This window comes from Pleurodeles waltl, chromosome 9 (genome assembly GCF_031143425.1).
Source record: "Pleurodeles waltl isolate 20211129_DDA chromosome 9, aPleWal1.hap1.20221129, whole genome shotgun sequence".
Classification (NCBI taxonomy): Eukaryota; Metazoa; Chordata; class Amphibia; order Caudata; family Salamandridae; genus Pleurodeles; species Pleurodeles waltl.
The window spans coordinates 759,415,633-759,439,948 of record NC_090448.1 but is presented as its reverse complement, the minus strand read 5'-3'; the positions used below and the strand labels follow the sequence as shown (position 1 = coordinate 759,439,948).

The window sequence follows — 24,316 nt, the reverse complement described above, 5'->3', positions numbered from 1 at the left end:
TAGTAACATGCAACTAAAATAGTGAGAGGATTCTTGATTATGGTTCACCATCAACAGTTGATGCTGCCTTTCATTTCCTTTGAACAATAGCAGGTGATGGGTGAATTACTTATACGGCCTGAATCATAAAGGAAAATGTACACATATGAATTTACTCGTGTGTAGGAAAGTGCCTCTTTATTTCCATGGTTACCCCCTTTTTCTACCTGATGTCAGTGTGTTTTACTGTGTTCAATGGGATGCTGCTAACCAGGACTCCAGTGATATTGCTCTCTCTCCCAAAACTCTGTATTCATCCCACAATCGGCATACAGGTGCCCCCATGTAAGCCCCTACTACATGGTACCTAGGTACCCAGGGCATTGAGGTTTCAGGGGATCCCTATGGGCTGCAGCAGTTATTCTACCACCCATAATGGGCCCATGAAAAGGGTTTTGCAGGCCTGCCATTGCAGTCTGCGTGCATGCACCCATTTTCACTATAGGTCACTGCATCAGATCACTATAAGTCACCCATATCGTAAGCCCTCTCAGCCCAGAGGGCAGGATTCAGGTACCTGTGTGTGAGGGCACCCCTGCACTAGCAGAGGTGCCCCCAGAAACTCCAGATCCACTTTACTGGACTTTGTGAGTGCGGGGACGCCATTTTACGTGTTTACTGGACATAGATCCCTACCTATGTCCAGCTACATATTGGTAACTCCGAACCTAGGGATGTTTGGTATCAAACATTTTGAAATTATACCCCAATACTTTTCCAAATATTGGTTGTATGATTCCATGCACTCTGGGTCTCCTTAGAGGAACCCCAGCCTTGCTCCTACAGCCTTCTGCGGTTTTCCAGGCACCCCAGCTGCTACCACCTCACAGAATGGTTTCTGCCCTGCTGTTGATTGAGCAGCTCAAGCCCAGGAAGGCAGAACAAAGGATTTCCTTTGGGAGAGGGGTGTCACACCCTCTCCCTTTGGAAATGGGTGTTATTGGACTTAGGAGGGGGAGCCTCTCTCAGGCCACTGGTATGCATTGAAGGGCACATTTAGTGTCCTCCAGGCATAAACCAGCCTGCACTGGTTCAGAGACCTCCAGACCCTGCTCCCTGCTCTGGCGCAAAACTGGACAATGGAAAGGGGAGTGGCCACTTCCCGGTCCATCACCACCCCAGGGGTGGTGTCCAGAGCTCATCCAGGGGGTCCCTGGGCTTTTGCCATCCTGGTTTCAAGGTTAGCAGGGAACTCTGGGAGCATCTGAGTGGCCAGGCCAGGCAGGTGACGTCAGAGCCCCCTCCTGATAGGTGGTCACCCAGCTAGGTGACCAATTCCCCCTTTCAGGGCTATTTAGGGTTTATCCTTTGCGTGGTTCCTCAGATTCGGCTTGCAAGATTCCAGCAGGATTCCTCTGCATCCCTTGCTTTGACTTCTGACCAAAGAAATTGCATCTGGACTCTCCAGGACCCGACAATCTGCAACAAAGACGAAGATGTTGCCTGCAACATTGTTTCTCTGGCTTCTTCCAGCTTCTGCAACATTTCCCCAGTTGTGCATCCTCTGAGGACAGCCCGTCTTCAATCTGCACAGGAAAGCAGAAGGAATCTCCCTTGGACTGAAGGAGTCACTTTCCTGCATCTGCAGGCACCAACAGCACTGACAACTGGCTGTGTGGATCCCCTCTCCTGCTGAGCTGCATGGATCCTGCAACACGGGTAGTAGTTGGAAGTGGTCCAGATGGTCCTCTCTACAAGCGGTCCAACTTGGGTGGAGGTAAGCCCTTGCCTTCCCACGCAGAACACTACCCCCAAGCACTATGTCCTTTGCAGCTGCCAAGGCTTGTTGGCACTTTTTCCAAAGGTTCTTCAGTCCTCATGTAGCTCCAGTCCCCAGCACTCCTTTCTGTGATGCACAGGTCCCTGAGTGACTCTCCTGCGGCATGGGGCGCCTTTTCATAGTGGTGCATGGGCTCCATTTGCACCTTCTGTGTCCCCGTCCTGTGGGATTCCTGTATGTGCTGCCTGTGCTCCTGTGGGCACTCCGTGACGCTGAGGGCCCTGTCTGGCTCCCCCTCCTGGGTTGAGTCCTGCTGGGCCTTGCTGGTCCCCGGCAGCACCACTTTCCACCAATCACGAGTTTTGCCTGTGCCAAGGCATGTTGGTGGAATCCAGACACGCAAACCTGACTGCAATCTTCCTTCCGGCATGGGACATCCCCTGCATCCTCCAGAAACATGACTCCAACTCCAGGGCTGCAGTGCTGACTTTCCTTCTTCACCGTTGACCAACTCCTGCAATCCTCAGCTTGGTGGGTAGGGGCTCCTTCCCCCACTGAACTCTGCTGTGTCTTCTGGACTTGGTCCCCTCTTTCTCCAGGTCTTTCTCTTCAGGAATCCACCAATGGTTTCTTGCAGTCATCTCTGGATTTTGAAATTCTCTTCTTTTCTTCTAAGTGGATGTTTTGGGGAAATTCTAGTAATTTACTCCTGCTTTCTTGGTTGCTGGGGGTGTTGTGGTACTTAACTTTGTGCTTTCCTGGTACCCCCTTCGGCCCTCTACACACTCCACTTACCTAGGTGGGGGTGACACTCTTGCATTCCATTTGTTTAGTATTTGGTTTGTGATCCCCCTAGATACATTATTCTCTATTGTGTTTTACACTATTTGCACTGTTTTCTAACTATTCTTATGCCTATTTCTGACAACTAGTGTATATAACTTGTGCATTACTTACCTCCTATGGGAGTATTGCCTCTATAGTAATGTCGGTGTTGTGTTACCATAGTAAAGTACCTTTGTTTTTGTAACACTGAGTGTATTATTTCATGTGTGTAAGTGCTGTGTGACTACAGTGGTATTGCATTAGCTTTGCATGTCTCCTAGATAAGCCTTGGCTGCTCATCCACAGCTACCTCTAGCGAGCCTGGCTTCTAGATACTGCCTACATTTCACTAGTAGGGGATACCTGGACCTGGTATACGGTGTAAGTACCTTTGGTACCCACCACACTCTAGGCCCGCTTCCTACAAAGTGTAAATCTTTTACTCCACCCAGGTTTAAATCTTCACTTGTTTGCTAGTCACCATTTCTGAGAGTAGATTTATACCTAAGTGTAGACATATAAGTTTCCACCTCTTGGTGGAGCCTTCAATAGCAGTACTGACGAATGTAAAGTTACACCTAGTAACTTTTCAAACTTGGGAGGAAATTTCAGACACCGTGGCAGAAGTTCCCCTGTTGCAAAGTATAGGAAAAATATTAAACAATTAATCTTTAAGATAATATTTAAATGTGTTACTGTAAAATATAAATTTGAAATATTTTGACATTTTTTTAAACCTAGAACTATTTAAATAAAATGTTTCTGCACATTAACTCATTAAGTTAAATGAGCGTATTAATTAAAATAGATCTGTTTAATTTAGAAATAATTTTGTTAGATTATATTTTTTAAATGCCAGCCATACTAAAAAAAAATTTTTTGTTGAATCTGTATTAATTAAAAAATGTGTCCAATGAATTAAAATTATTTTTACTATTTCAACAGAAATTTAAATTTTAATTAATTTACATTTATTATTAAATTAGGTTTAGTTGTATTAATAAATAATTGATTAATAGTTATATATCATATTAATAACTCTAAAGAAAATATCTCAAAAATATCCCCCAACATACCACTGTCACAGGCACCCCAGAAAAAAAAATCACACTTTGCTCAGATAACTAGTGACGTGTTTCAGCACAAAGCCTTTCATGAACCAAATGAGCTTATGGTTGCCTCATAAGATGACAATGGAAGTTGCTTGGACACAGGTGACAGGCTGTGGTGAAACTTAGAAGTGCAGTCTTTCTTCACATTCAGTACTCAGATAAATATTCAATCATCTCATAAATAAAAATAATATGATCAAAATATACATAATCAATAACCCTTTCGCTGCCAGGACTTTTCCCCCTCCTGTGCCGAGCCTTTTTTTGGCTATTTAGGGCAGTTCGCGCTTAGGCCCTCATAACTTTTTGTTCACATAAGCTACCCACGCAAAATTTGCGTCCTTTTTCTACAACATCCTAGGGATTCTAGAGGTACCCAGACTTTGTGGGTTCCCCTGAAGGAGACCAAGAAATTAGCCAAAATACAGTGAAAACTTTGTTTTTTTCACAAAAATGGGAAAAAAGGGCTGCAGAAGGCAGCTCGTGTTTTTTTTCCCTGAAAATGGCACCAACGAAGGGTTTGTGGTGGCAAGATCACCATCTTCCCAGCTTTCAGGAACAGGCAGACTTGAATTGGAAAACCCAATTTTTCAATACAATTTTGACATTTTACTGGGACATACCCCATTTTTACTATTTTTTGTGCTTTCAGCCTCCTTCCAGTTAGTGACTAAAATGGGTGAGAAACCAATGCTGGATCCCAGAAAGCTAAACATTTCTGAAAAGTAGACAAAATTCTGGATTTAGCAAGGGGTCATTTGTGTAGATCCTACAAGTGTTTCCTACAGAAAATAACAGCTGAAATAAAAAAAATATTGAAATTGAGGTGAAAAAAACTGCCATTTTTCTCCACGGTTTACTCTGTAACTTTTTCCTGCGATGTCAGATTTTTTAAAGCAATACACCGTTACATCAGCTGGACTCTTCTGGTTGCGGGGATATATACGGCTTGTACGTTCATCAAGAACTCTAGGTACCCAGAGCCAATAAATGAGCTGCACCTTGCAAAGGGTTTTTATTCTATACCGGGCATGCAGCAATTCATTTGCTGAAATATAAAAAGTGAAAAATAGGTATAAAAAAAAACCTTTGTATTTCCAAAATGGCCACAAGATAAGGTGTTGAGAAGCAGTGGTTATTTGCACATCTCTGAATTCTGGGGTGCCCATACCAGCATGTGAATTACAGGGCATTTCTCAAATAGACGTCTTTTTTACACACTGCCTTACATTTGGAAGGAAAAAATGTAGAGAAAGACAAGGGGCAATAACACTTGTTTTGCTATTCTGTGTTCCCCCAAGTCTCAGGTTAAAAATGGTACCTCACTTGTGTGGGTAGGCCTAGCGCCCACGAAAGGAAATGGCTCAAACCACAACGTGGACACATCACATTTTTTCACAGAAAACAGAAGTGTTTTTTACAAAGTGCCTACCTGTGGATTTTGGCCTCTAGCTCAGCCGGCACCTGGGGAAACCTAGCAAACCTGTGCATTTTTGAAAACTAGAGACCTAGGGGAATCCAGGATGGGGTGACTTGTAGGGCTCTGACCAGGTTCTGTTACCCAGAATCCTTTGCAAACCTCAAAATTTAACCAAAAAAACACTTTTTCCTCTCATTTCGGTGACAGAAAGTTCTGGAATCTGAGAGGAGCCACAGATTTCCTTCCACCCAGCGTTCCCCCAAGTCTTCCGATAACAATGGTACCTCACTTGTGTGGGTAGGCCTAGCGCCCACGAAAGGAAATGGCCCAAAACATAATGTGGACACATCACATTTTTTCACAGAAAACAGAGGTGTTTTTTTACAAAGTGCCTACCTGTGGATTTTGGCCTCTAGCTCAACCGGCACCTGGGGAAACCTACCAAACCAGCACATTATTGAAAACTAGACACATAGGGGAATCCAAGATGGGGTGACTTGTGGGGCTCTGACCAGGTTCTGTTACCCAGAATCCTTTGCAAACCTCAAAATTTGACCAAATGAACACTTTTTCCTCTCATTTCGGTGACAGAAAGTTCTGGAATCTGAGAGGAGCCACAAATTTCCTTCCACCCAGCGTTCCCTCAAGTCTCCCGATAAAAATGGTTCCTCACTTGTGTGGTTAGGCATAGCGCCCACGAAAGGAAATGGCCCAAAACACAACGTGGACACATCACATTTTTTCACAGAAAACACAGGTGTTTTTTACAAAGTGCCTACCTGTGGATTTTGGCCTCTAGCTCAGCCGGCACCTGGGGAAACCTAGCAAACCTGTGCATTTTTTAAAACTAGAGACCTAGGTGAATCCAGGATGGGGTGACTTGTGGGGCTCTGACCAGGTTCTGTTACACAGAATCCTTTGCAAACCTCAAAATGTAACCAAAAAAACACTTTTTCCTCTCATTTCGGTGACAGAAAGTTCTGGAATCTGAGAGGAGCCACAGATTTCCTTCCACCCAGCGTTCCCCCAAGTCTTCCGATAAAAATGGTACCTCACTTGTGTGGGTAGGCCAACCGCCCACGAAAGGAAATGGCCCAAAACATAATGTGGACACATCACATTTTTTCACTGAAAACAGAGGTGTTTTTTTACAAAGTGCCTACCTGTGGATTTTGGCCTCTAGCTCAACCGGCACCTGGGGAAACCTACCAAACCAGCACATTATTGAAAACTAGACACATAGGGGAATCCAAGATGGGATGACTTGTGGGGCTCTGACCAGGTTCTGTTACCCAGAATCCTTTGCAAACCTCAAAATTTGACCAAATTAACACTTTTTCCTCTCATTTCGGTGACAGAAAGTTCTGGAATCTGAGAGGAGCCACAAATTTCCTTCCACCCAGCGTTCCCTCAAGTCTCCCGATAAAAATGGTACCTCACTTGTGTGGTTAGGCCTAGCGCCCACGAAAGGAAATGGCCCAAAACACAACGTGGACACATCACATTTTTTCACAGAAAACACAGGTGTTTTTTACAAAGTGCCTACCTGTGGATTTTGGCCTCTAGCTCAGCCGGCACCTGGGAAACCTAGCAAACCAGTGCATTTTTTAAAACTAGACACCTAGGGGAATCCAAGATGGGGTGACTTGTGGGGCTCTGACCAGGTTCTGTTACCCAGAATCCTTTGCAAACCTCAAAATATGACCAAAAAAACACTTTTTCCTCTCATTTCGGTGACAGAAAGTTCTGGAATCTGAGAGGAGCCACAAATTTCCTTCCACCCAGCGTTCCCCCAAGTCTCCCGATAATAATGGTACCCCACTTGTGTGGGTAGGCCTAGCGCCCATGAAAGGAAATGGCCCAAAACACAACGTGGACACATCACATTTTTTCACAGAAAACAGAGGTGTTTTTTACAAAGTGCCTACCTATGGATTTTGGCCTCTAGCTCAGCCGGCACCTGGGGAAACCTAGCAAACCAGTGCATTTTTGAAAACTACATACCTAGGGGAATCCAAGATGGGGTGACTTGTGGGGCTCTGACCAGGTTCTGTTACCCAGAATCCTTTGCCAACCTCAAAATTTGACCAAAAAAACACCTTTTCCTCTCATTTCGGTGACAGAAAGTTCTGGAATCTGAGAGGAGCCACAAATTTCCTTCCACCCAGCGTTCCCCCAAGTCTCCCAATAAAAATGGTACCTCACTTGTGTGGGTAGGCCTAGCACCCACGAAGGGAAATGGCCCAAAACACAACGTGGACACATTACATTTTTTCACAGAAAACAGAGGTGTTTTTTACAAAGTGCCTACCTGTGGATTTTGGCCTCTAGCTCAGCCGGCACCTGGGGAAACCTAGCAAACCAGTGCATTTTTGAAAACTACACACCTAGGAGAATCCAATATGGGGTGACTTGTGGGGCTCTGACCAGGTTCTGTTACCCAGAATCCTTTGCAAACCTCAAAATTTGACCAAAAAAACACTTTTTCCTCTCATTTCGGTGACAGAAAGTTCTGGAATCTGAGAGGAGCCACAAATTTCATTCCACCCAGCGTTCCCCCAAGTCTCCCGATAATAATGGTACCTCACTTGTGTGGGTAGGCCTAGCGCCCACGAAAGGAAATGTCCCAAAACACAACGTGGACACATCAAATTTTTTCACAGAAAACAGAGGTGTTTTTTACAAAGTGCCTACCTGTGGATTTTGGCCTCTAGCTCAGCTGGCACCTGGGGAAACCTAGCAAACCTGCGCATTTTTGAAAACTACACACCTAGGGGAATCCAAGATAGGGTGACTTGTGGGGCTCTGACCAGGTTCTGTTACCCAGAATCCTTGGCCAACCTCAAACTTTGACCACAAAAACACTTTTTTCTCTCATTTCGGTGACAGAAAGTTCTGGAATCTGAGAGGAGCCACAAATTTCTTTCCACCCAGCGTCCCCCAAGTCTCCCAATAATAATGGTACCTCACTTGTGTGGGTAGGCCTAGCGCCCACGAAAGGAAATGTCCCAAAACACAACGTGGACACATCAAATTTTTTCACAGAAAACAGAGGTGTGTTTTACAAAGTGCCTACCTGTGGATTTTGGCCTCTAGCTCAGCTGGCACCTGGGGAAACCTAGCAAACCAGCACATTTTTTAAAACTACACACCTAGGGGAATCCAAGACAGGGTGACTTGTGGGGCTCTGACCAGGTTCTGTTACCCAGAACCCTTGGCCAACCTCAAACTTTGACCAAAAAAACACTTTTTCCTCTCATTTCGGTGACAGAAAGTTCTGGAATCTGATAGGAGCCACAAATTTCCTTCCACCCAGCGTCCCCCCAAGTCTCCCAATAAAAATGGTACCTTACTTGTGTGGGTAGGTCTAGCACCCACAAAGAGAAATGGCCCAAAACACAACGTGGACACATCACATTTTTTCACAGAAAACAGAGGTGTTTTTTACAAAGTGCCTACCTGTGGATTTTGGCCTCTAGCTCAGCCGGTACCAGGGGAAACCTAGCAAACCAGCGCATTTTTGAAAACTACACACCTAGGAGAATCCAATATGGGGTGACTTGTGGGGCTCTGACCAGGTTCTGTTACCCAGAATCCTTTGCAAACCTCAAAATTTGACCAAAAAAACACTTTTTCCTCTCATTTCGGTGACAGAAAGTTCTGGAATCTGAGAGGAGCCACAAAGTTCCTTCCACCCAGCGTTCCCCCAAGTCTCCTGATAAAAATGGTACCTCACTTGTGTGGGTAAGCCTAGTGCCCACGAAAGGAAATGGCCCAAAACACAACGTGCACACATCACATTTTTTCACAGAAAACAGAGGTGTTTTTTGCAAAGTGCCTACCTGTGGGTTTTGGCCTCTAGCTCAGTCGGCCCCTGGGGAGGGGGGCAGAAATTGCCTAAAATAAATTTGCCTCACCACCCCCCCCCCCCGGGGAGCGACCCTTGCCTACAGGGTTGCTCCCCTTGCGTGACTTTGGTGCAAAAAAAAAGATCCCTGGTGCCTAGTGGTTTCTGCCCCCCTTGGGGGCAGATTGACCCAAAATCCGCCGATCTGCCCCCAAGGGGGGCAGAAAATGTCTAAATACAATTTTCCCCTCCAGGGGAGCGACCCTAGACTAAGGGGTCGCTCCCCATCTGTAAAACAACAACAACAACAAAAAATCCCGGTGCTTAGTGGTTTCTGCCCCCCTTGGGGGCAGATCTGCCTAATTAAAATAGGCTGATCTGCCTCCCAGGAGGGCAGAAATGGCCTAAAATAAATTTGCCCCCAGGCGAACGACCCTTACCTAGGGGGTCGTACCCTTGTGTGAAATTCGCGGGGGAAAAAAAACTCCCTGGTGTCTAGTGGTTTCTGTCCCCCTTGGGGGCAGATTGACCTCATAAAAATAGGCCAATCTGCCCCCAAGGGGGGCAGAAATGGCCTATATATAATTTGCCCCCTAGAGGAGCGACCCTTGCCTAAGGGGTCGCTCCCCACCTCAAAAATATAACAAAAATATAAAACATATAATTATAGGCCGATCTGCCCCCGGGGGGGGCAGAAAAGGCCTTTAAAAAAAATGCCCCCCTTGGGAGCGACCCTTGCCCAAGGGGTCGCTCCCTCATGCCAATTACATTTACAAAAATAAATCCCTGGTGTCTAGTGGGCGTTTCAAAATCCGGATTGCTTTACAATCCAGCTTTTGAAACGCTGAGAGAGACTTCAAAGGGAAGGAAATTCCTCTCCTTCCCTTTGAAGCCTCTCTTGCCTCCTCCACGTGATCGTAAGAGAAATGCTTTGCATTTCTCTTCCGATCGCACTGGAAGCTGAGCTTCCAGCGCGATGGAGGAGGCCCTCTGTGACAATCAGCGCGCGATCACGTGCTGATGTCACAGGTGGGGGCGGGGGAGTCGGGGTGGAAGGGGAAGGTCTTCCCCTTCCATCCCTGCCTTGAGGGGGTGGGGGGAACCCCACAGAGGGAGCGCTAGCACTCCCTCTGGGCTCTGTGCCCAGGACGTTATGGTTACATCCTGGGCACACGAGCACTGTGCCTCAGGACGTAACCATTACGTCCTGGACACAGAAGGGGTCTGTATGCAGATGATGTCCTTAGCTTACTGGATGAACCACAGTTGTGCGACCTGTGAGTTCTACAAATCCTGAGGGTGTTTGGAAGTTTTGTCTGAAGCCCAGGTAAATGTATCAAAATCACCTGTGTACCGGTTGCTCCCACCCCATCTTCCAGGATTGTGCTGATTAAGGACCTGATTTAGATTTTGACAGACGGGTTACTCCGTCACAAAGATGATGAATATCGTGTTTGCCGAAATATAAATCCCATTATATCCTATGGGATTTAAATTTTGGAGGATGGGCTATCCGTCACCATTGTGACGGAGTAATCCATCCACCAAAATCTAAATCAGGCCCTAAATGTTTTAAATCTACGTTTGATGGGTGTATTTCAGCACTGGATATTAGGGGGCAGATTTATGGAAAGTGGCGCTGCACCGAGAGCAGCGCCACATTCCATGCGCCCCTTAGCACCCTCCTACCGCAACCATGTGTGCGCCATATTTAAAATACGGCACACCATGGTGCAGGGTAGGGGGCAATAGCGTAATTTCTCATGATACCATTGATGTTCTCTGTGGGAGTAGTGCCAAAATACTGGCGCTACTCCTGCAGAGTACATAGGGCCCCATTCTGCAGGCGTTAAAAGTGCCCTAAAAATTGTGCAAGGAAATCTTATAGATTTCCTTATGCCATTTTTCCGGCTCCCCTAATGAGGGAACGCCCCCTTTGAACATATTATGCCTGGCGCAGGCATAATGTAGCGCAAAGGGTTACAGAGTGGCACAATGCATGCCTTGCGCCACTCTGTAAATATGGCGCCTGGATTTCGGCCTTGTTGGGCCACATTAATGTAAAAAATAATGACATTAATGTGGGGCAACGTGGCTCTAGGGCATTATAAATATGCCCCTAAGTCTTATTACAGGGCTTCACATCTAGTGGTCATGAAGGAATGATTGTTTGGTGGGTTTGGGGTCCCCGCTTACTCATCGGAGGGGGGTGTGAAGCAGGTAACACAACTTTCCCCCTGTCTCAATGGGAAATGATTCAGCTGGAGCTCCCACTCGCCATGCAAGTGGTGCCTAAGATTTGGGGCAACACACTTAGGGCTCTCGTTGGTCTGATGCTTGACAAGGGAGACCCCCTGTGATGGGCACCAGGCTTCGGCAGGTGTTCAACCTGACGGATTTTAAATGGGACCTTAAACTAGGTGACCTCACTTTTACATCCGCTCTGAAGTCTCTCTCTGAGGCAGGTAACACAACCCTCTCACTGTCTCTATGTGGATATGATTCCACTGGTACTCCCTCTGTCCACGATTCATGCACTTGATACAGTTGACTACCTGGAGGAGATGTGTCGGGAATCTAGGTGAGCTCACCAAAGACGATTGGCGAGAGGCTCTGGCGTCCCCTAGAGAGACTGCCATAGTCTCTCAGTTCCATGCTATCCAATTGAAATATTTTCATTAAGTATACCTCACGAGGGGGAAGCTGTGGAAAATGTGGGTTATTCTGTCACAACTATGCCTGTGGTGCACTGCCACAAGCAAGATTTTTTACATACAGTTTCGATCTGCACTGTACTTGGGCCCCTCTTGGAGGGGATGTTTGCATCCCTGGGAAATGTCTTGGGGTGGAGTCTCTCCAGAAATCCCAGGATTGCTCTGCTGCACATTATGGCTGATGTAGATGGCAATAGGTATTAAAGAGCACTCTTTTCGCTGGGATTGGTATCGCCAAACGTGAAATTGCTATAGCCTGGAAAGATAGAATGGCACCTTCACTAGAAGGGTGTAGGAGAGGGTTGGGCCATTGCCTTAGTCTGGAGCGACCCATATACATGGCTCAGGGCTGCCCTCAGAAGCATAGTAAAATATGGAGGGAGTGGGCGTTATACAGAGGAATTCAACATGAACCCTGTAGATGAGGACCCTGGTCATTTGACTTGGATCTGCATACATTTGATCCTAACTCTGCCTAGACAAGGCAGGAGGAGACAAGAAGAGACTTTAGCAGAAGAACCAAGTTGCGACTTGTGCACCATATAGATATTTGGTGTATCTACAACTTGATTATTCAATGGACTGTCTGACTACTGCTTTGTTTTTTTCTATGGCAAAACTAATAAAAAGCTATACCCATATGTGGAACAATAATAAGTCACATTTGCAATCCACTATCAAATATTCAATAGATTATCTTCAATGCATTGTATTAATCACAATCTCAATTATGTACATTCATTATATATGACAATAGACACTCAATCAGTTCAGTGCCTGGCGATGCTGCCATAGACAAACTTGAGAGACTGTGTCATTAATTGCCAGTTTTCAATAAATATTCCAACATGATACTCAAAAGGCCTGATAATAGTAGTCAATTGTGTCACTGAATCAATCAAGCATGATAAAACAGGGTACCCAGTCTCTGAAATGATTAACAGCTGCTCTCAATCTTGAAAAATATAAATGTACAAATGATCTCATAAATTCTGATTATCATGTGAAGGATTGTAAATGAATTAGTGAACTTTACAATCACCATGTAATTTTTGTTGTATTTTTTTGTATTTGAGTTTCTTATAAAGTGCATTTCGACAAGTGGTATCAAAGCGACATGCCGGTAATAAGAAGCTGATGCTAATCCAGAGATCTAAAGTGGAAACAACCAAGTCTTTAATTGCTTATGAAACAGAAGCAGGGAAGAGAGACCTCTAATTTTTAGTGGGGGAGAATTTCATAGCTTACCAGCAGCTATTGAGAATGCCCTCTCTCCCAATACTACTTTTTTGCTCCTTAAGGATCGTGCCATTTTGAGATCTGATGATCTTAATGGGCGGCTGGGAATGTACCACTTGATCGTGGGCCTTGAGAATGGAAGGCCTTGTGAGCCAGACATAGCGCCTTGAAAGGGATTTGCTTCCTAATTGGAAGCCAGTGCAACTCCCTCATGCCCTCCTTGGCTGATGTAAATGTGGATAGCCCAAGCACCAGTCGGACGCCATAATTCAGGATAAGTTGTAGCTTGTTCAGGGATAGTTGATTAATATTAAGGTAAAGGGGGTTACAATAGTCCAATTTGGACACAATGAGGGCCAGCACCACTGTCGCTCTGAGTTCCTGTGAGATAAATGGGAGAACTTTATTTAGAATTTTGATTAGCCAAGCACAGGTGTTAGTGACTCTATTTACCTGGGCATCAAAAGTTAAAGATGAGTCACAAATAACCCTTAGGTTCTTGACTGCCGATGTAGGAGTGGGTAAAGTTCCACATGTCTCAGACCAACAGTTTGACTTCCAGATGGGGGTATTCGCACTAAAAATAATAAGCTTGGTTTTGTCCCCATTCATTGTTAGCCAGTTTTGGCGCATCCACTTATTGACTTCTCTCACACAAGTTTGAAACCTGTCGGCTGTAATGTGAACATTGTCTTGAAAGGAAATGATTATCTGGGTGTCATCAGTATATGAGGACACCAAGAAGTCAAAAGATCGAACCAGCTAAGCCAGGGGGCAACATACAGATTAAAGAGAGTCAGACTCAGGGAGGACCCCTGGGGAACTCCAGAGGGGAGCTGAAAAGGAGCTGCACTAAAGTCCCCACATTTGACTGACAAAGTTCTGTCTCAAAAAAATGTCTCTAGAATACTCAGAGCCGAGCCCCTCTGGCCTATCTGATCATGGGCGAAATAGTGTCAAATGCCGTTGACAAATCTAGCAGGATTAGAATGGTCCCACCTCCCTGATCTACCTGTTTTCTGATAATGTCTGTAGTCTCAATCAGGGTGGTCTCTAACTGTGATGTTTTGGGAAACTGTGTTGGGAAATATCCAAACAATCATGTGTCATCAGGTAGGGGACAAGTTCATGGTTAATAGATTTTTCAAAACTTGTAGCTGCATAGGCAGGAGAGGAATTGGGCATAATTGTTTTAGATCTACTGGATCTCCTCCTGTTTTTATTATAGGCATTATGACAGTTTCTTTCCAAGTGGGAGGAAACACACCCAGTTCCAAAACTTCTGCAAACATCCTCTCTAATGGTACAATCAATTTGCTGACCATTTGTATAACTCTGGGGGGGTAAGAGTCATTTGGGGACCCCGAATGAGTCCCAGATAGCAGGGACTTGATTTTATCAGATGTTAGAGGTGCAAATTTTACCAGGGTTGGGCCCCTAACCACCTTGCCATTGGGACCAGTGTCCTGTTCCCCTAGAGCTGGATGAGGGGCTGAGAACTCAGAGTGAATCTTTAAAATCTTATCTTTGAAGAAATTGGCTACACTATCACAGAAGGTTTGCAAATTTTCTAATTCCTGAGAAGGAGTAGGGGCGGCTAAGGCCTTTACGACTTTAAACAGTTCTTTTGGAGCATTTCCTGCATTTTTTATTTTCTGTGCATAATAGAATGACTTAGCCTGTATAATCGTGCTTCTATATAGACCCCGTAGTTCCATGAGCTTGATACTTTCTGATAATCCCGGGTCAAGTTTCCATTTTCTTTCCTGTCTTCTACATGACCTTTGGAGAACCTTGAGCTCTTCAGTATACCATGGGGCAGAGATAATTTTCCTGGTCTTGCGTTTGACTTCCCTCAACGGGGCCACTGACTCAATTGTATCCCTGATCCTGGCATCAAAATCCGCCACTCGCGACCCTAGGCTTCCCACAGGCCTCCTCTGGTGCCCCTCAAGACTAGAGTGAACTCCTCCCTCTTTATGTTGTCCCATTTTCTGCAGTAAGTGGTAAGAGTCTGCTTGGGGTCTCTTCCTTCTCCTGTATTTTAATTCAAAGGGGATAAAACTGTGATCTGTCCAATCCAGCTGCCTACACTTCCCTACTGTAATATAATCATGTGTGGAGAAAATGTCATCCAGTACGTGGTCTGCTATGTGAGTGTTTGAGGTAACCACTTGGGTCCAACCAAAACACATCATAAAGTCCAAGAGCGTAAGGGTGTCTCTATCTTTTCTATCCTCCAAATAGAAGTTAAAATCTCCAAGAATTAAGCTATGATCTAAGGAGGTCAGGGGTTCAGTAATTTGGGCCCAGTTCTCCAGGAATAACTTCTTGGGTCCAGGTGGACGATAAACCAGAAGCCCTTCCATTCTTAAAGCATTCCCATGTTTGATCTTAAAATAGCCATCTTCGCAGGAGTCTGAGATAGCCATAATGGATCAAAACTACATAAGCTATTTCTAAAAATGATTGCCAAACCCCCACCCCTCTTGTCATGCCTATCTATCCTTTCTACACCATAATTCATAGGCAGAGCTGTAACGAAGTCCGGGTCAGAATCTGCTGTGGCCCAGGTCTCCGCCAGGAATAAGCAATCCAGTTTCAATTCTAGTATGACTTCCGTTATTTCCAAGCTATGCTTAATTAGGGACTGGGCGTTAATCAGCTCACATTTTAAAAAGTCATGAGTGTCCATTCCCTCTCTTCCCCCATGTAATGGAAGGAACATAAAGTTACCTTATATATAAAACGCCTAGAGGACCAATTTTTTTCGTAGGGTCATTTATTACTATTTATTGGATGTCCATATTGAGATCAGAAACACAAAACTGGTTACGAGCCAAGATAGGAAAGAAACAGCCATAGAATAAAAGTTACTGAGTGCAGACCCTAAGTGTCAGACCTGTCCAAAATGCCAGGAAATATATCCAGAGGGCACAAAAGAGTCTCTGTGGCAGACGTGTTTAGTGTAGAACCTAGCCAGAAGCCTCTAAGTAAACTGTAGAAGGGATTAGATACTGAATTTTATCGAATATGCTGTTGGAGTCGATGGAAGAAGTGTCTCGACAAAGTAGGGCTACAGGGAAATTGGCATCTTCATATGTAATAGGGGAGAATGTAAAAGCCTTGATCGTGGAAAGCCACTAGAGTTTTAGTGTAGGTGAGGCCTTTGGTTCGTGATGGCAAACAGCAGATTGGAGAGCTATTATGTTCTCTTAGCTTCAAACTTGGGTTCATTTCTGGGTACCGGGACACTACCTAGGTAATTTCGTGGAATGACTGTGTAAACACCAATAGTTGGAGAGCTATTAAAGGAATATGGTGGAGAGGAAAAAGATAACCCATTCAAAAGTGCAAGGAGCACCAGAGACATAAGTATATACGCACCCAAAGAGAGGCATCCAAAAACTGACCAAATGACACTGTGGAACCTACCACTACCAATGGACCATACCCCATGTGGGAAGTGCAGCGTTTGTCCTGTTACCAGAAGGACCAAAGAATTGGAACTTGGTCTAAAAACTCCTTGGAAATTGAAGGGTTTTACGAATTGCAACATCAGAAACGTAATTTACATGATAAGATGCCCATGCAACCCAATGTATAGTGGTATAACAACCAGATGTATGGACCCGCATCTTGGAGTACAGGAGCACAATCACAAATGTGAAGATATGACACAACCACTCCTGATCTTTGTACAAAGTTGGATCTTTAGGCTCTGAACCCACGTACAGGGCCTGAATGATGACATACCATGGGGCAGTACTAGTAGATGAGTGTGTACCAACCTGAACGAGAAATAACTTTTGGAGAGCCAACTATGGGCAAAATTTACCAATAGAATCATGCAACACCATTTATGTAGTTTTTGAAGACATACATAATTCCCCTGGTCAGGTGTCAGATAGACGAATATCAGGTCAGGTAAAATTCTTCAGAACTCCTGAAAAGTATTTTTGGAATATTATGCTTTGAATGTATCTCTCTATTCAAGAGATTTTAATTCCAACTCAGTCAGATTCAAGATTATCCCCTTCCTATTAACTATGTTGGTATCTGACCAGAGGCTTGATACAATAGCTACATTTGCCGGCAGAAGTAAGGCTAGAATTACTGGGGAAACCAGCAAGCCATGATCTGTCTTTTCAATCAGACATTTCAAAAAGTTGGAGGATTCCAACTCCCTCTTTATGACTGCCCTCTTATTGGCCATACTCTCATTGGACCATAGGGGTGTGTGTCAAGTAACTTCACTCACCGGTATCAGTAAGTCTCGGACTCTAAGGGGACTCAGCAAGTTGTGATTGGTCTTTTTCAAAGAAGCATTTGGGTGGACCAATGAAGCTGGAGAAATGATAGCGCTAGAACTACACTTCCCAGCATGCCGGCACCGAGTGATGACTGCAATGTGATAACCCTCGGAGGGGCGGAGTCCCCGATGGAGCGGTGCTCGGTCGACCACTGAAATACACAGCGACCCCTCTAGCACTTCCTACCAGCGGTTTGAAGTGTGTTCATATAGGTGACAGAGCATGGTGGGCCTTTTGACGAAGTGAGCACTGTATGAATGTATGCCTGTGCACTCCCCTCTCGAATGATGTCCAATCAGGACTTGAGATATATCCGGAGGAGAGGGAGATGCTTGTTCACATGGATGTTTCTACACTTCTAATACAGCGATGATTCGCAGGTGTTGGTGTCTGTTCTAATAGCATTGGCATGATTTTAAAAACAGAGAGTAATGGCTTATATATCACTATTGCTAAGAGAGGTATGTGCCAGTGCGGATAGGAGTCTCCACACTTTTGCAACAGGGGTGACACGTAATTGTCCATGTCTATTTCATTAGAGGTCACATGATTCGACAAGTGTACCACATTTCTATGTATATTGACATCTAACACTACACATGTTAGTGCGTGGACCGCACACTGTTTTCAAGTCCAAAAAATAGTGTGATATGTACTGATATACGGCTGTGACTAGAGAGAAAACAATGAATAGTGACAATTGCCTTATAATCACTTTTAACACTTTGATCCCTCACAATGTCATTAAACTAGTGTGTGGCTACAAAGGACACTGTTGTAGCTCTTTTTAGCAACATTGTGATGTTATGGTGTGATGTGTTCCATTATATGGCTCTGACCTGAGAGAAAACGAATATTAATGACAATAGCCTCTCAGTCACGTTTAACATTTTGATTTCTCACAGCGTCATTAAACCAGTGTGTGACTACAAAGGACACCGTCCCCCTCCTTGACCAGGAAATGGTATCCCCTAAAGTCTAGGCTAAGCAATGGTTTTTAGTTTTTAGTTTACTAATTCAGAAACAACATGTCCATTTAAAATGTATATTGCTAACAATGATTAACTCAGAATCTAGCTAACAGCACACGTATAACTAGTCTGCGTAGGTATTACCGCATGTGCGTTGTGTGTAGACTCTAATCATGTGTGCAGTGTTGCAGTGTTTTGTAGTGGACATTTCACTTGCATGCCCACAGCACGTTCTGTTGTGATATACTCACATAGGGAAGCCAAAGAAAGTTAAAGGAAATCTCCTCTTCAGGATTAAGTTTAAAGCTTAAAACGTTTTTTAGTCTATTGCATTTTAACAGGTAATTTCTGGTACCTACACTCAGGTAGGATTCACCTGGCTATTTTGCTAATATAAACAAGGTCGCTCGGTGGTAGCACACTAGAGTTAGCTAGGGACCTACAGCCCTGAAGAATGCCCCTGACCTGTTAAGGGTACTTAAAAGGGTAGAAACATGTTGGCTAAGGAGGACGGTGTTTCATTGACCTCAAGGATACTGTCAAAATTTTGTTTTCAGACATACCTGAGTATCCGACTGTTAAAGGTAATAATACCAGAATTCCACAAGGCATTTTGAATCAATCTGGATCCCGTAGTTGTCCAGTAGTTTTTATACAAGAACATCCTCCTACTCAGGTTAGTCCGGAGGTTTGAGTCCGCCCTAGTGGCATTGTCCTACTAGGGTGGGGCAAGGTTGCCAAGGATGAAGCAAGGTGTCAGAGTGCCTTACATCACTTATGCCTGGTACACAGAAACAATATAGCATACAGGCGTGTACATCAATGTAGGGAAAATGTTACATAAAACATTGGGGGTTACAAGACGTAGGAGTCACATTTCGTCCCAACTGGTAGGCATTAACCAGCAGTTAGCTAACCATTATTATTACCCCCTGAAAATTGGTAGTCACACAAATAGCTCTACAGCAGGTGTCTTAACAGAATAGAGCCTCTTCACGAGCAGTTAATTGTCACAGCAGACATACTATCACTTTTCTCCTTGTCAGTTTCTTTGCTGCAGTGTTTAAAAAATAAATGTGTAAGTTGACTATCGCACTCTGTTTTTCATGCCTCACCCCTCGTGACCCGTCCCGCGGCCACACCTCGATCCCCAATTTATGGGTTCCGTGTAATAATTTTCTTCCACTTCCAACACTGGTTAGTTCTCTCTTTCACGCCAGCCCCCGCTGCCCCTGGCCCCATGCCTCTCTTTCCATCCTTCTCCCTCAGTCTTCACCCCTGTCTCCCCTTCCACCTTTTCACGTCGCCTTTCCTTTTATCTCGTGGTCCACCTCTCTGTCTCGCCCACTGTCCCCAATCGCCAACTCTCGCCTATATCCATCTCCCCATTGCTCCCCGCCTATTGTCTCTCCCTTCTCCCGCTCCCTGTCTCCTCAACCCTGGAACTCTTTCACTCTCCTTCACTCTCACCCTCTATAGCGCCCATTCTATCCTCCCTCTGGCTCCGTTTCGTCCGCTCCCATTCCCAAATTGCGCCCTCGCACTTGCTTCGCTCCGCCCTCCCCTCCGGCCACCGCTGGTTGGAAACGAATGTAGGGGAGAGGCATCGGCTGAGATGCGATATTGTATGTTTAATTGAGGTGGGGGAGGGGTGTGCGACAGGGACCCCCCGAGCGCGCCTGCGATCTTTCTTCCTACCCCATGGAGTCAGCATCCACGTAACAGCTTCCACCTGCGTATCTCGCACCGAGCAAATGCAGAGGGCGCTGCCCGGACCAGCGCTCACCTGAGCATCCTCCAGGCAGCAGCAGGTGCAGTGACACCCATGGCCGTGCACTCGGCCGTCTAACCATTGGTGACACCAGGTGCCGTCGAACCTGAATCTTCGCTCGACTGCTGTGGATTTGGAGGGACGCACATCCTTGGTCCAGCACCTACCTGAGTCCCCTACACAAGGGCAGAGGTAAGGGACACCCAACAAGTGACCTCCCCACCTGCACGACCGCGAGCGCAGGAGAGCCAGCCAGGAGCCCCCCTCGTTCCCCACCCGAGGGCGGGAGTTAGCGGCGCGCAGCCAGTGGCTGGAAGGACGGAGAGGTACAGCAGGCGACAGCCACCTGCCGCTGACGGCGACAGCAGACAGGGGGTCTTCCGCCGCCGCCAGGAGGCGGTACCTAGGGGGCTGCTGAAATCCAGCCCCACCTTCCGCTCCGCAACCCCCTCCAGTTCGAAGATCAGGTCCTGGGCGCGGAGCCATGCGGACTCCGGAGCTCACCACGACCAGGAGTGGACACTTGAGGGCCAGTCGATAGCGACTAGCCGGTGGCGAGTAAAGACTGAGCGTGCGGGTGCTAGCCCCCGGGAGCCTGTGATTAGTTGGCATGGGTGGGAGAATAAGGCACTGATAGAGGGGGGAAGGAGTTAATTTATGTGCACGCTACAACGAGGACTGGGAACTGGGTACCAATACGAAGCTAGAGCGAGGTGCTACCCCTGCCAGCCGCACTGATTGAGGAATAAGCACATTCTTGGTGGTGGCGTGGTGGTGCCGGACGGGTGACTACCCAACTCACCGCGCAGATACACACAGGAGCATCGCCAACGAAGAACGACACCTGTGGGACCTGGCACCGGGGCATCGAGTCGGGCAGCGGCCCAGAGGGCAGGTTTTCAGTGTTGGGTCTGCGCGGGCCTTGCCCGCACCCCCGTCGCCGATCTGGCGGCCACCGTCATGGCCTTCACCTTTGCAGCCTTCTGCTACATGTTGACACTGGTGCTGTGCGCATCCCTCATCTTCTTCGTCATCTGGCATGTGAGTAAAACGCGACCACTTTTCACTTGCAAAAGAAGGCGGTGGGGTTAACAAAGGTGGGAACCTCACAAAATGTGTGTGTGTTTCGGATTAGTCACTGGAGGTATCGTCCTAGTGGCAGTTTGGGTCCAGAGTGGGTTCTTTGGGAAAAAGAAACAGACTGCACGACTTGAGAGTAGGACAGGGGATGGCATCCAAGTTCTGGTGGTTCCAAATGAATACAAAGGCCTGGTGGGTTGCTGAGGGTGTCGCCTGATACTATTCAAAATATAAAGTAACACGATTAGGGAATGCCGAAGTAGGGGCACAGAGACACCCACAGCAGCCACATATTCTAGTGCATTTAATGCTGTGCAGGCTGGTGTGCCAGGAAGCGGAGCTTGCCCGAATTCCAATTTACGCTGGTTTGAAATCACCCATTGCGTCTTTTAGCCAATATTGTGTGACTGGGAGTACAAAACAATGGGGGGTGAGGTGGTCAGAAGACGCGCCTGTGTCTTGGCGGGTAAATTAAATTGTGAGAGCCAGTGTGTGAATCTGATTATATCAATCGTATGTGTCGCTGTGCGCCCTTAATAGGCGTTTGTTTCTACGAACGCACGAAGAATGTGCTTCTGTGGAATTCGACTGTGACAGCTATCTAAGTGTAAAGTGTTTGTGAAAGAAGGACCTTCTGGGGGCTTCAGTTTGTGAAGGGGGTGCTCGTATTACGTGGATGTAGAAAATGGCGTATGTTTCTATTACGCTGATATGTGAAAGAGGGTTCATTACGAGAGATGTTGTTCGTGTTCTTGTGAGGGGTGTGTGTTTTGGAATCTGGTGCCGTTATAAGGAGTGTGGACTCGCGAAAGAGACACGTGTGAGATGGGTGCCCGTCGAGGCCATAATATGGGGGTGGGGGGGTGGAAGATGAACGAGGAACCTGGCTCTGTGAAAGAAGCATGTGTGAGACGTTTCGTAAGCGCTGGGTGTGTGGATGTGTCAAAGATGTGTGTGAGGTGCATAGATGTGTGAATGCGGTCACGATGTTGGAAAGACGTGTGCTGAGGTGCACAGATGTGTAAAAAAGGTGTTGTATATGTTTGTGTGGATATGTGAAAGGAGTGAAAATTAGAATAGCGGATGTGCGTGTAAGGTGCCTGATTTGTTTGAAAGATGTCAAAGGCACGTGTGGCTTTGTGACACCGGTCTAAACGAGGGAGTGGGCATTTAAGAGAGAGGAGTGAGGGGTGGGTGTATGTGGCATATAATGTGTGAGTTGCATGACTGAAAGAAATATGAGAGGAGCGAGAACAGGTGACAGGTTCTCGCGAGGACGTAGATGTGCACGATAGGTGTGCGCGGGCCTTTTTCGCACCCCAGTTGCATGGCGTGAGAAGAATGTGTAAATCTAATGAACTGTTTTACCCGGGGCCTGGGTGTAGGAAGTGTGTGTAAGGTGTGTGAAATAAGAATGTGGATATGGGGAAAATGTGCTGGGTGTATGGCTGTTTACAAAGATTGTGAGAGATGCTGCTCCTGTGCTAAGGGGGTGTAAATGAGAGGGTCGGATGTATGAAAGCTCTGTTCTGTCAGGTGTGTTGAGCTGATGGATGAACGAGATGTGATCCAAGCGCAGGAGTGTCTGAAAGAGATGCGCGTGCAAGTATAGAAAGCGTTACTTGCCTTTGAAGGAGGTGTGTGAGACACACGTCTGCGTGTAAAATATGTCAGTGAGGTGTGTTGATTCTGGGAATGGGTGTGGGCGGTGCTTGGATGCGCGAAAGCTAAGAATGTATTGAGCTGATGTGTGAAAGAGATGATTAAAGTGTTTGTGTCATATAGTTGTTGTTGGGTCGCTGAGTCTTTGGATTTGTGAGGCAGTGTGTGCTTGTGTGGAACAAGTGTGCGACTGAGGCGTGCAAAAAGTTGTCTATGTTTATGTGGAGATGTATGAATGTGTGATTACGAAAAAGCCGTGGTTATACTGTATGGTTGTGAGGAACAAGCGTGAGCCAGGTGCATACTAATTGTGTCCTAGGTGTTTGGATACTTGAAAGAGGTGTATGGGACATACACGATTTCCTGGAATATATGTGAGTGAAGTATTTGGGTGAATGCGAAGTAGGTGCATGTAACAAATTTACCTGTAAAGTATGTGGGTTTTGAAAGAGGTGTCAACAGATACCTGCGATAAGCGGAGTCGGTGTGTGCGTTTGAAAATGGTGTATATAAGAGGTATGCGTGCAGTATGTAGGTATATGAAAGAGGAGCGACCGGCTAAAAGATGTGCGTTTTAGGTGAATGATTGTGAACGGGTGACGTGAAAGAGGTGTGTGCGACAAAGACGAGCGCGAAGCGTGTCACTGGCGAATGCTTTGTAACAAGAAGTACCGATGTGAAAAGCAGAGCTTGTTCATGAGCTGTGTTGCTATGCATGAGGTCTGGGTGATATAGCTTGGTGCTAGGAAGAGGTGTGTGCGGATTTCTGATAGGTGTGGGAGAGTTATGCGCGGTGCTAGGGTGCGAAAAGGATGCGTGTGAAAGGCACATGTGAGGTGAGCGTAGGGGTGAAACGCGTGTGTCCAAAAGCTAAGGTACCGCGGAGATAGGTTTTAGACTCTGTGTCGGGGGCTGGATGCTTGGGCATGTGTATGAGAGGCTTACCTGTGTATGTGTGGAGTATGTCGTCGTTGTTGGCGGGTGATATCTAATATGCGAACCCTTCGTGTTGCCATGCCTGAGACGGATGTGTGCGGTCAGATTCGTGCTTCTCCTATATGTGTCACTTGCGTGTGCATCATGGCAAAGTAGCTTTGATGGTTGGAACGCTGCTAATGTCACGTTTGCATGGTGATTTCCTGTTTGACTGAAATGTTTGTGAATTACAGATAGTTATCAGTCTGGGGTTTGTGTGTGTGTGTTTCTGAAGCGCATGTGTCAAATGCATTTGTGTGTTTTTCTAATTACCTGTTTGAGGTAGAAATGCGCGTCAGGTGTTGTATCAGGTGTCAAATGTTGCAAGGGTGTGTGGGGGTTAGCTTGGGGCTTTGGCGGCTCTCCCTCGTACTTTACTCCTCCGGTAATAAGCAACTCAGACTTGTACGTCTCCGCGATGTGTGTGTACATGCAGCTTTGTGACTTCTCCGAGTATGTCACTAAGATGGACCACCCAGCCGTGTTTAAAGACTCTCTTACCCGTATACCGACTCTGACACGTACCTTCCTTTTGCAGAGAGTACCTCTTGGAGGTATTAGAGGTGAGGGTCTGTATCTATAATGTACATGGTTGCCTGGTGTGCCTGTATGCCTCCGAGCTGTGTGT

At 46.1% G+C, this 24,316-nt stretch overlaps 1 protein-coding gene across 1 annotated transcript in view; it reads left to right on the top strand.

Annotated features, from left to right (window-relative positions):
* Positions 1 to 19,467: 19,467 nt before the first annotated feature.
* The window catches only part of CNIH2 (cornichon family AMPA receptor auxiliary protein 2), a 460,347-nt gene continuing 455,498 nt past the window's right edge, over positions 19,468 to 24,316 (top strand). Inside the window, exon 1 of the mRNA XM_069207924.1 lies at positions 19,468 to 21,012. Coding sequence (XP_069064025.1) covers positions 20,932 to 21,012 — 81 coding nt within the window. The 5' untranslated portion in view covers positions 19,468 to 20,931. The remainder of the gene's footprint in view (positions 21,013 to 24,316) is intronic.